The sequence below is a fragment of the Triticum urartu genome, chromosome 4 (assembly GCF_003073215.2).
Source record: "Triticum urartu cultivar G1812 chromosome 4, Tu2.1, whole genome shotgun sequence".
Lineage (NCBI taxonomy): Eukaryota > Viridiplantae > Streptophyta > Magnoliopsida > Poales > Poaceae > Triticum > Triticum urartu.
The window spans coordinates 511,408,381-511,421,212 of NC_053025.1; the positions used below are offsets into that span (position 1 = coordinate 511,408,381).

General features: G+C 44.8%; 1 protein-coding gene across 1 annotated transcript; it reads right to left on the reverse strand.

Annotated features, from left to right (window-relative positions):
- Nucleotides 1-449: 449 nt before the first annotated feature.
- LOC125552354 (imidazole glycerol phosphate synthase hisHF, chloroplastic) lies at nucleotides 450-9,419 on the reverse strand. The gene is made up of 17 exons (XM_048715867.1): nucleotides 9,206-9,419; nucleotides 8,812-9,093; nucleotides 8,568-8,737; nucleotides 8,374-8,488; nucleotides 8,125-8,180; nucleotides 7,999-8,037; nucleotides 7,796-7,894; nucleotides 7,542-7,604; nucleotides 7,394-7,456; nucleotides 7,230-7,312; nucleotides 6,629-6,737; nucleotides 6,500-6,553; nucleotides 4,779-4,866; nucleotides 4,670-4,707; nucleotides 4,206-4,311; nucleotides 2,932-3,098; nucleotides 450-686 (listed from the first exon to the last, which is right to left on the reverse strand). The coding sequence occupies exons 1-17, from the start codon at nucleotides 9,351-9,353 to the stop codon at nucleotides 624-626; spliced, it is 1,743 nt and encodes a 580-aa protein (XP_048571824.1). The 5' UTR covers nucleotides 9,354-9,419; the 3' UTR covers nucleotides 450-623.
- Between the last annotated feature and the right edge of the window lie 3,413 nt (nucleotides 9,420-12,832).

Below are 12,832 nucleotides of genomic sequence, written 5' to 3' on the forward strand. Positions count from 1 at the left end.
CCGTCGCCGCCGCCCGACCTCACCGCCCCCGCACTGTCGCCGCCGCTCGACCTCGTTGCCCCTGCGTTGTCCGCCCCGTCGCCGCCCACCTCTACATGCCACCGCTCTGACCTCACCTGACCTCGCCGCCGCCCGACCTCGCCACTCCCTCAAATGAAGTACTAGTTGAAATATAGTTTTTACATCTCCATTTGCATCTTCTATTGGAGCAGCTGTTTTACATCTTCGTTTTGCATCGTCTGTTGGAGTTGTCCCTTATTTTCAGATAAAAAAACACTTTTTAGAGATGTAAAAAGAAATTACATCTCTAAATTTATATTTTCTATTGGAAATGCTCTAAGGATCAGGGACGACCCGCCCTCCCGAGCGTTACCTCGATTTCACATCGTTCTGTGACAGAAGCCGTGTTACTGCTTGCTCGGTTGGCATGATGAAGAAAAGGCAACAACTTGAGCACTCAAAGCGTCATTCTTATTAATTTATTCCGAAATTGCATTTCCAATCAATATTCTATGCACTGCCACTGTACCACACATGCTCCCAAGATACCATTGTTACATCTGATAGAAAATTTCAAATAAACCAAAGGTTTCACACGGTATGTTAGGCTAGTCCATCTTAGATTACAGCATTCTGACCTCCACACCAGCATCTACCAGATGCTCTTTCACTGCTAGAATGGGAACCTGTGTCAAAGCAAAAGTTCAAGGTGTCAAATTCAAACCAAATGGCAGATGATAATTTTAACCCATCGAGAATGCCTACACTGCGCTGATAGAACAATTACAACCACAAGAAAAGGTATAGCTGCTGGAATAAATCGGCCATTGCAGAATTCAAGAGGAGCAAGGATCTTAAGATACTGTGCATAAGAATTACCAAGACCTCACGGCCTTTGTGGAATGAAGATATAACGTATTGACACCAATTAACTAATGGATAGTCATGTACTTTACTATGAAAAGATGGCAAGATTGGTGTCAGAGAAATGGTATTCGCTGGGCATTAGGGCAACTCCAACGCGCCGACGCAAATGATCTTGCGTGTTCGTTTGGGTCGAAACGGACGAAAACGCCGGGCCAACGCACCGACGAAAACCCAAATCCGTCCGCTCGCTGTCCGTCTAGATGCATTCCCAGCCCATATTTGCGCCCGATTTGCGTCCACACGAACGCGCCGCGCGTCTGCCTCGGGCCCGTATGTTGGCCGCCCACCTACCCCATGCGGTCCTAGTCAATGCATCCACCTACCTTGGGAATGGTCCATGCGTGTCCGTTTGAGTCGAAACGGACAAAAACGCCGTGCCAACGCACTGACGCAAACCCAAAATCCGTCCGCCCGCTGTCCGTCTAGATGCATTCCTGGCCCATATTTGCGCCCGATTTGCGTCCACATGGACACGAAACGGACACTCCGCACATCCGCTTGGTGTCCGTCTCGGGCCCGTATGTTGGTCGCCCACCTATCCCACGCGGTCCTAGTCAATGCGTCCACCTACCTTGGGGCAAGCCTTCGGAGTCCACGAGCGTGCGAGGGGGCCGGCCTCATCCACTGCTCCTCTCACCCCTGTCCACATCTGGCCACCCTCGCTCCCGCACCGGCGACAGAAAACCCTAGCCTAGCCAGCCCGCGCGTCCGCCATGGGTTCCATCAACAAGGGAAAGTACAAGTTCAACACCGGCGCTGGCTCATCCCATGTGTCGCCGCCAATGCCGCTGGACGGCTTCGCAATGGTGCCGCGTGCCAGGAAGGGTCACCGGCCACGGGACCGGCTCTACATCCCGGTGCACTGCGCGCGGTACCACTGGCACATCAATCTCCCCCACGGTTGGCACCTTGACCCCACGGCATCCAGGTGTCGACGTTGTCGCGGTCGCCGCGCGCGCATGCGGAGGTGTGCAAGCGTCGTGCCCGTGCCCTCCTAACATCGGAGCAGCGTCGCGATCCGGCGTACGCCGTTCGCCACCGAGCTCGATGTGGCCCGCGGCGGCGGCGTTCAACTTGACGCCGGCTACATACCACCGCCCCAATGGTGGCGTCGAAGGAGGAGGAGGCCTACCAAGCCACATTGGAGGAGGTGCTCCAGCGCGCCCTAGAGGAGATGAGTCCAAGCGCGAGGAGCACTCGCGTTGGCCGGGCATGGAGGAGGCGCTGCAGCTGTCGGCGGCGGGGGACTGCATCTACCCTCCGCCACCGCCGCCGCTGCCTGAACCAGCGCCCGCTGCCCCCAAGGAGGAGCCCATAGAGGCCGAGCCAGAGAAGTACGCCTGGACTGGCGGCCTGCGCGAGTGGGTGAGCACGCCAGCCATCTGGCTGGCGGCGACGCCGGAGCAGGAGGCGGCATACCTCGAGTAGTGGAGGCAACGCGCGCTGGCGGAGGAGCGGGCCGACGGCGAGCGGCGAATGCAGGCCGAGCGCGAGGAGGAGTGGCGTGCCCGCTGGGCACCGAAGGAAGAGAAGGAGCGCGCATCACGCGGCAGAGCTGCCGACGCAGCAGACGTTAGAGGAGGCGGCGCGCGCGGCGTGGCAACAGGCCTTCCCATGGGCTCCGATGCCGCCGGACTTCGTCGACCTCAGCGGCGGTGATGACAATGACAACGCCTCGCGCAGCGTGCTGGGCGGCTGGGAGGCGCATGTTTTAAAAAAAATTATGTTTAGGTGGACTTGGGACAGCGATTGACCGGCCGTTTTAATGTTTAACTATGTTTAATTTTGTGCGCATGTGTTTGAACTTTTTTTAAGTCCACGCGGACAAAATGCGTCGGCCACCGTTGGGCGCACCTGCCGGCCCAAACAAAAAAGCGGACACGCTGTCCACTCGGCCGACCCAAACGGACAAAAAGCAAACAAAATCCGCATCCGTTTGGGTCGGCGCATTGGAGTAGCCCTTATGACAGCATTTGGATGAAATGTAATGGTGGGATAGTATACCTCTTTCCGATGGAAAATGCCAGCAGCAAGGGCAGCAGAAGCATTTGTTTTCTCAAAGACTTCAGAAAAATGTTCCACAGCACCAGCACCACTGCTTGCAATGACAGGAATTGTCACAGCATCCGACACCATTTTGATCAAATCTATATCAAACCCACCTCCCTGACCTACAAGACAGAATGACATGATGCATTCAGCATGGCTTTATAGAACACTACAAAACAAGCAACAAATGCACTACATTCAATATAAGAAAAGTATGTGCTACAAGTTATAAATTTTACACCATATTTACATAGTAAATTAACAAGCTGTAATCCAAAACAGGTAATCTTCTTGCGCTTAACTCAGTTAAAAAAATGCTGACATATTGATGAAGATAAGTTGGCTTGTATACTTAAGAATTTGTGAGGAATAATAGAGTGAAATCATCATTCCAGATTGGAAAAGCACAAAGTGTCCTACAATCATGTGTCACTTGTTTGAAATGGCTCCATTAAGTACCTAAAGTGCCCAATCACGAATGAAACCACAAAGCAAACATCCAAAACAAAGCAAACATCAAAAACAGAAAATCATCAGGATTACCAAAAGAAGAAACATATAGCAAATTTCATGAAATTATACGTATCATACTTCAATTAAACTACCATAAAACTACACTTTGAAATATTTTTGCGAAACGGCGTGCCCTTCACAACTCTGATCCTACCACAGAAACTACACTTTAATGAATACCCGTTCCAATCAACAGACTCTGACCAACCGGATCGACCTATAAACGAAGCATGGACCACATGCATCAGCATATGACCTGATGCCTTGCATGAAGAAGGTGAGGTGGAGGATCCCAAGGCCTTTAGCCCCCCTCGGTGCTGCATATCAGGAGGAAAACACTCCGCCATTTTATTTGCCCCACGTCGCAGCTTCGCGACAGGCAGAAATTACAATGTGTATCTTAGAGATGCAACCAGTTGTTTAAGACCATTCCAATTGATTAGAACAGGGGTATGTCAGAAAAGAAAAGAATCTTGTGACTGGTGCACCCAGTTGATTAAGCGCCTTCAAAGAATATTTCAAATTGTGCGTTTTGATTAGAAAAAGGTACCTTCTGACAGTTTGCTACAAGCATAAGCAGCTTCATCAAAAGTACTCAAACATAACTAGAAGATTCTTGATATTGCTTCAGAGGCTTGAATAAGACAATAAGAAGTTCCACCCAGCTTATCGTACATAAGCTTTGTGTACTAACAAATTAAAACTATTTAGCATACCATCACAATCAATGCAGTTGAGTAGTATTTCTCCTGCGCCCAATTCTTCGACAGCTTTTGCTAGTTCATATGCTCCTATAGGCCGGCTATCACGCCCACCACTTACCTGGAGCAGAAATAAATCAACACTTATACTGGTACAAAAAAGAAAAAAGACACCACACTATAGAATGCAAAAGTAGACACACAAAAACTCCACTAGAAAAGACCCAGTATCTTAATTAATAGTTTAATACTACAAGATATGAACACATCGCAAGACACAAACATACGCTTGTACGGTTGTACCTAAACTAATTAACTTCGAAATATCTGAAGGGAGCTCCCTTTTTTCAATAATCTGGAGTAAACCATTTGTATAGGCACTTAGATGAGTAGTAAACTAAATCTTTGTGTAATGACACCACACATGCATGAATGGCATATCACGAGAGAGATAATCAAAAGCAGAAGAAATGACTTACTGTGCACTGGTACCATGCATATTCTTCTCCTGATGGACCTGAAGGACGTACCGGGAAATGTGAGAACATTTAAGACGCAAATTTGTACAGGCAATATATGCAAGCATACCTTTACTGGACACTTTTACAGTTTTAAATTGCACCTCATCTGGACTTTTTACATATACTCTTCGAGGATCAATACTTACAACTACAGCCTGAGATAGAAAAAGCTTTGTTACAATGAGTGATTTACAGGTTATCTAACTGTTCTACAGAACTGAAAAAACAGGTCCTTCATCTGAAATGGCGATAAAGAAACTGCATCAGTTGCAAATCAAAATTCGTTAACTGAAAACATGGAAATAATTATTACTGGAGCTAAGTTTGAGGGTCCCAGTTATGGACCACAGAGAAGACCTGAATGTGCCTACGAAACCTCCTCGATATTTAAATGGATAAGGAAAAACAATCATGCTCAGACATATAATTCTTTTGTGTTGTTACTTGGAAAACTAATAAAAGAGGAATATTGGTAGCAAAAGAATTTCGTGGTACTTTTCAATGTAATTTTAACACCCCAGATTTCTACTCTGCCTTGCGATGCTACCACACTACTCTAAATATCTCAAAGTACAGTAAATACCCATAATTTGGAGTATTTCTTGTACTTTGTGATATTTAGAGTAGTGTGGTACAACCACAAGGTAGAATAGAAATCTGGGGCGTTGCAGTAACGAAAATGTGGAGTATTGCATGCACTGGCGGAGCTACTCACGAGCAAAACTGTGCCGTGGCCCGTCCAGCAAAATCGCGAAAAAAAAATTATATACATGTGCGGCATAGCCCAAACACACAGCCCACATGATGGCCAGCCCACCACGCTCCATAACACAAAGGGTCAAAGGCGTTCCAGTCCAACAGTCAACAGACCTAATCCATCCCCTGTTCACGTACTTCACTAGGGCACGGCACTGGACGGCGGCGGAGGACCAGCAGCTGGCGCGGCCACAGCTAGTCGGAGCTAGCCTCAACTCTGCCGCCAGTGGCGATCCATCCCTCATCCACCATCTGGTGTGGCGGCACTAGCTGCGGCGGCGAGCCGGCCAGTGGGCAGTGGCGACCCGGCAGCGGCGGCAAGCAGAGCAACGAGCGGCGACTGGAATTGAGCTACTGGCCGCTGCGAGGACGACCATTCCAGCATCATTTCCGTGCTGTAGGCGACCCAAGAGGACAACGAGCAGTCAATTTCGTCAGGTAAATTTCTCCCTTGCCAACATAGAGGGTGAAATTCTGGAGAAATACAGCTATGAAGATATCACTGACGTCTTTAGAAGCATTGTGGATCGGAAAGCTGATTTATAGTATGTAACACCATGATGATCAAGACTGGTGCTAAACTACTATGGATTCTTTTGCTTAGTACTAGTATATATGTACATAAATGTGTGTGTGCATCTTGTAATCAATGAGAACAAGTATGCAGCTCTGTACTGATTATGCCTACTGAAATAGTATATGGTTCCAATTTTAAATTTTTGTGTGCTCTTCAGTAGCATGGCCCGCCAGTTTTTTCCTTGTAGCTCCGCCACTGCATGCATCATTTTTAAGTAGGATCAGCAAAGATAGCTGGAATATGATTTTGTTGGAATAGTTCCTTACAACGTTTTGATACGTTGGACCTGATCAAAGCCCACACAGACTTGATTATGATTTATTGAGTTTTTCACAATGTTATTTTTTTAAAGAAAATGGCATGCTAATATGAGTACCAGATGCGATTTCAGATTATAGTTGGTAATAAACTACTAGAAACACAAAAGCAGTTGTGAAGATAAACAAAAGGTAAACCTGATTTCCATATACTCTAGAAATTTGCTCCAAGCTGCTTTTCCCTGTCTTCACCTGATACACAGGAAAAATTATGCTATGGGAAATTACTAAATTAGCTGAACATTGCAGGGAAAATAAGATACATACACCAGTCTGTAAATAGGCTTCAGCAGCAAAAACAGCATCACTTCCAATTGAAATCTTGTCAGCACCAGACCTGAAATATTCTGATGCTACTTCCAAGCTTGAATAGTATCTGAAAAGAGATAAATTGTCATCATTATTCTGCCATAACCATTTTCTTGGTATTGACTAGTACCAAATATCACCCGAGAAAAAGTGTGAGGGATATTGCGGTTGGGAAGGGACACATAAAAATATTAAACATGGAGAGTAGCAAGTAGGCCCTAGTAAAAAGGAATAAGATAGTAGACTGTCTGACACCCCTCAGAGATTGGAACACAAGGAAATATATATTAAAAATCAGATATATTCAGAATAAAATCAGGGAAATTTTTCCATTTCAGTACAGATTATCTCATCAAGTCAACGGGAATAATATACTGTTCATCCGTGCTGGGATCAACATTTGCTCACAAAGATAATGACTCGGCGCATGATGGTCTCTACCATGTTGAGCATACCAATGCAATTTCACATGAGGACCTCCATTCTAACCAAATCATACAAGAAAGAAAACATATGTATAGCAGTAGCAGCATTGGCTCAAAACTGGAGAGGAACTAACCGTCCACTTTCATCTGTGAAGTCTCTTATACCGCCACCAACTGTAAGTGGCACAAAAACTTTTTCAGATGCGCAACGTAGCACCTACCAATTGTATGAACCTGTCACTTCACCAGATAAAGGCAAGTAATGGAAATACTTGATAGTTATAAAACTCAAACAAACCTCTAGCATTGGCAAATCACCCAATGGAAAGGCACGGAAACCAGTTATATTCAAGAAGCTGACCTAAAGGGGAATTTGTATTCATGGTATCAGATCATATGTGCATTGCAAATATATACATATATGTAAACATTATGTAGAAAAATACCTCATCAGCCCCATCTATGTAGTATTGACTTGCTAATTCCACTGGCTTTCCAAGGTTTCTTACCTATAAGCATGGAATAAAAAATATATTCCATTACACAATGATTATGTTTAGGTAGAACAGTAAAGATGTTTTAAATTATTTTTTGATTGTACAGGTACATCAGAAACTAACTATCCCTAAATGGCCAACTAAGAACTAGCTCTAATGTGTAGAAAACTGATATCCCAGGGTTGATGAATAAAGTTTGGTACCTCTTTGCTACTACTATGATCTCTTACATCATACTGGTCACCCTTTGTTACTACAAGATCCCCATTATCATTTGACCGAACATCAAGGCATGCTATCACCTGCAAAATAGGAGATAACAAGTATGATGGCAATGGAAACTGGTGTTCGAGATGGTAATGGAATATGTGATGGACGCTGGAACATTCGGCAATAAAAAGCTTACTCTCTTTGCAAGTTTTGATGCTTTCCTATGAGCTGGGGCCTGCATTGCAAACAAAAGTGTGAAATTTCATGTCGAGGAAAAAAATTAAAAGGAAGTGCAAATAACAAAGCCAGACATGATGATTACCTTTGCCCCTGAAGAGTTAGGACTGAGAAATTTTTCAAAAATGGAAAGCCCAGTAGCTGCTCGAAACAAAAGAACATAGTAAATATACACTTGGAATGTACCCTGTACACTTCACAAGCCTTGGCGATTCAGGCAAAGCAAACTACCAGAAATCAGTAACTTACAATATTATATCTACATTATAACATATATCATCAATATTTATCTGTGGAATATCATGTATATTAACGAATAAACTACATATTTTACCTCCGCTCTTCTCTGGATGAAATTGAACTGCCTGAATGTTGCCCATCGAGATAGATGATATGAAACTCTCACCGTAGTTACATGTTGACGAAATCCAGTCTCTGTTCGCATCTGACTAAGCGTGCAGAAAGGAAGAAACAACTCAAATTTGATTCCACAATAAGAGAAAGCATCTAAATGGAGTTACTCCTTACAGGTAGAGCGTGATAGGAGTGAACGAAGTACACATGGTGGCCATCAGCTCCTTGCAGCAGCTGCGTGTCCTTGGTGATCTGGAGCGCGTTCCATCCAATGTGAGGCACTATGAGACCCTCCGAAGAGTCGAACCGCCTGACAACTCCAGGTATCACACCAAGGCCGCTTACTACAGTAGAGAATGCACTATCAGCTCCTACTCACCAACATGTTCCCAAGCAAGTAGAGTGCTAAAAGCCTTACCCGGGCCATTCTCCTCGCTGGAATCGAATAGCAGCTGAAGGCCGAGGCAGATACCCAGGAAGGGGCGGTCCCTGCGGATGTACTCGCGAAGCGCGTCGGCCATGCCTGTACTGTTGATGACATCCATGGCGGAGCCGAAAGCTCCGACTCCGGGGAATACGAGGCGGTCGGCGGCGAGGATGTCCTCGGGGCTCCGCACGTCGCGGATGTTGAAGCCGAGGTGACGGATTGCGTTGCGCACGCTGCGGACGTTGCCCGCGCCATAGTCCAGGAGCGTCACGGCTGCGGCCACCGACCGACCGGCGAAACAAAGCAAACGCAGCGGTCAAGCCATGGATAGGATGGGACGAGTTCTGGAAGGGAAAGGGGGTGGGGATGGTAGAGTGGGGCTTACTGTTGGCGTCGCTGGACGCGCGCACGGAGAGGGAGGCGGGTCTGCGCCGCTGATTCGTCACCTTCGGACGGCCGACGGAGCAGGGGAGGAGGTGGTTGGCGGCGCCGGTGGCCATTGCTCCCTGCGACGGCGGCGGCGGCGGCGGCATTGGCCTCTTTTGGTTGTTGGCTCTCCCGACTCTCAGAAGTCACAGTCACACGGGCAATTGGGCAAATGCAAATTTCAATCGATTGAAGCCCAAATAAGCCCAATTGCATTTTAATGCCTTGCTTTTTTTTTACTTCGAAAGGCCTTGCTCGATTAATAACAAAAAAAAGGGGGCAGAGCGAAATAAGGCAGTATCTTTCAGTAATTTGACATTATTTATTGTTTATAAATAAAAAACTACTTTTTTAAAAAAATCAGCACTATAGATCAAATAATTTTTAGTAAGCACGAGCAACATGGACCCTCAATAAAAAAATGTTACATCAAGGTTGTTCGGCACCATTGTCTTCGCTTTCAATGTCAACGTTCTCTCGAGCTGGAGATGATTTTAGATCAAGCATTTACAAGTTGGGATATCTCAAGTCCATGGCAGGTTGTCGAAGAAATGCTTCCATGAAGATCAAAACACCATCACCTCCCAAATGTCAGCTGTGAAAACCATTTCGTTACAGGCATGGAACCAAGGGACTTCTATTTCGTGTGGCGTTGTATCCATTGGTCACAGGGCCACCATCAACCTAACACTGAATACACACACACACACACACACACACACACACGAACCACACCAAATTCATCCACCGCATAGCACTAGAATGGCCGCTTGAGGCAAGGAGAAGCGGCAAGAATAATGGTGTAAAAAAACATGGCAGATCGGTAATTGGGTTTTCACAAAGGTGCTTGTAACACTTTATTTATTGGTAACTAAAAAGTACATCGCAACAAATTGATTGTGACAAACATGACTGAGAAAAAAACCATGATAAACTAAAAAGCTACATGCAGGTTCTTCAAAGCCATGGTCTTTACTGCTACATTTTGCATCTATGTCTTTAGCTCTTCATAGAGTTATCGTTTGAGGAAGTAAGTTAAAACAAGAGATTTTGTCGTTAATCGACTAGGGGGTGAAGGCCTTTAACCAATGACACTGGTTTCGGATTGGATTCCCAATTTTAACTTGGTCGGGCTTTTTCCACCCTAGAGGGTGAAGGCCTCTCATTCTTTTTTTTCGAGGGAGTGAAGGCCTCTCATTCAATTGAGGACAATGATGTTGGATTGGTTTTCCAATTTTTGTCATGATCAACAATTTTCAAGGAGCTCTCTCATTCAAGTGAGATGTTCAATCTTAAATTTGATCTCATGACTTTGACTAGTCAATGATTTCTCAAATTAATCGGCAACAACCAGCTTATAAAAATATATCAATCTCGCCCACGCTCTCGTCATCTGTCAAAATAAATATGGACATGCAATATTGTAGGACCAATATGATTTTGGATTGAGTTCCCAATTTTGGACTTGGTCAACAATTTCTCAAGGAGCTCTCTCATTCTAGTGAGGTGTTCAATTTTGAATTTAGTTCACGATTTTGATTGGTTAATGTTTTCTCAAATCAATCCGCAACAACCAGCTTATAAAAATACATCTGTCTCGCACCCTCTCATCACCTGAAAAAAAAAGTCAACATGTGACACTGTACTACCAATATAACACATATCTTCACCACTGCAAGAAATTGGCGTGCATACGTGTGGGTTTATTTGCACATAACTGATACGTATCCAATGTATCTATAATTTTTTATTGTTCCATGCTATTATATTTTGAATGTTTAATGGGCTTTATTATACCTTTTTATATTATTTTTGGAACTAACCTATTAACCGAAAGCCCAGTGCAAATTGTTGTTTTTTTGCCTATTTCAGTGTTTCGTAGAAAAGGAATATCAAACAGAATCCAAACGGAATGAAACCTTCGCGAGGATCGTTTTTGGAACAAACGCAATCCAGGAGACTTGGAGTGGACGTCAAGAAAGCAGCGAGGAAGCCACGAGGCAGGAGGGCGCGCCCAGGGGGGGCCAGGCGCGCCCCCCACCCTCGTGGGCCCCTCGCAGCTCCACCGACCTACTTCTTTCACCTATATATACTCTTATACCCTGAAACCTTCGGGGAGAGCCACGAAACACCTTTTCCACCGCCGCAACCTTCTATACCCATGAGATCCTATCTTGGGGCCTTTTTTGGCGATCTGCCGGAGGGGGATTCGATCACGGAGGGCTTCTACATCAACACCATAGCCTCTCCGATGATGTGTGAGTAGTTTACCACAGACCTTCGGGTCCATAGTTGGCTAGATGGTTTCTTCTCTCTCTTTGGATCTCAATACAAAGTTCTCCTCGATCTTCTTGGAGATCTATTCGATGTAAACTCTTTTTGCGGTGTGTTTGCCGAGATTCGATGAATTGTGGGTTTATGAACTTGATTATCTATGAATATTATTTGATTCTTCTCTGAATTCTTATATGCATGATTTGATATCTTTGCAAGTCTCTTTGAATTATCGGTTTAGTTTGGCCTATTAGATTAATCTTTCTTGCAATGGGAGAAGTGCTTAACTTTGGGTTCAATCTTGCGGTGCTCGATCCCAGTGACAGAAAGGGAAACGACACGTATTGTATTGTTTCCATCGAGGATAAAAAGATGGGGTTTATATCATATTGCTTGAGTTTATCCCTCTACATCATGTCATCTTGCCTAATGCATTACTCCGTTCTTATGAACTCTAGATGCATGCTAGATAGCGGTCAATGTGTGGAGTAATAGTAGTAGATGCAGAATCATTTCGGTCTACTTGACACGGACGTGATGCCTATATTCATGATCGTTGCCTTAGATATCATCATAACTATGCGCTTTTCTATCAAATGCTCGGCAGTAATTTGTTCACCCACCGTAATACATGCTATTTTGAGAGAAGCCACTAGTGAAACCTATGGCCCCCGGGTCTACTTTACATCATATAAGCTTCCAATCTACAATTCTAGTTTATTATCTATTTTGCAATCTTTATTTTTCAATCTATACCACAAAAATACCAAAAAAATATCTTATTATCTCTATCAGATCTCACTTTCGCAAGTGACCGTGAAGGGATTGACAACCCCTTTTATCGTGTTGGTTGCGAGGTTCTTGTTTGTTTGTGCAGGTACTAGGCGACTTGTGTGTAGTCTCCTACTGGATTGATACCTTGGTTCTCAAAAACTGAGGGAAATACTTACGCTACTTTGCTGCATCACCCTTTCCTCTTCAAGGGAAAACCAACGCTTGCTCAAGAGGTAGCAAGAAGGATTTCTAGCGCCGTTGCCAGGGAGATCTACGCACAAGTCAAGACATACCAAGTACCCATCACAAACTCTTATCCCTCACATTACATTATTTGCCATTTGCCTCTCGTTTTCCTCTCCCCCACTTCACCTTTGTTGTTTTATTCGCCTTCTTCCCGTATGTATCTTTGTTTGTGTTTCCATGTGCCTTCCATTTGCTTGCATCTTTGCTTGCTAAAAATCTATTGATATGAATCCACTTAAAGTGTTATACTTGGATCATCTTCGATCCTTATGCACTCGTGCTGAAATCTCAA

Excerpts from the sequence above, each read along its gene's own strand:
- LOC125552354 (XM_048715867.1), bottom strand. The coding sequence starts at position 9,353 with ATGCCGCCGCCGCCGCCGCCGTCGCAGGGAGCAATGGCCACCGGCGCC. Across the intron at positions 4,312-4,669 it reads ATGCATGGTACCAGTGCACA|GTAAGTGGTGGGCGTGATAG; the intron begins GTAAGTCATTTC and ends TTTCTGCTCCAG. Across the intron at positions 3,099-4,205 it reads CAACTGCATTGATTGTGATG|GTCAGGGAGGTGGGTTTGAT; the intron begins GTATGCTAAATA and ends TCTGTCTTGTAG.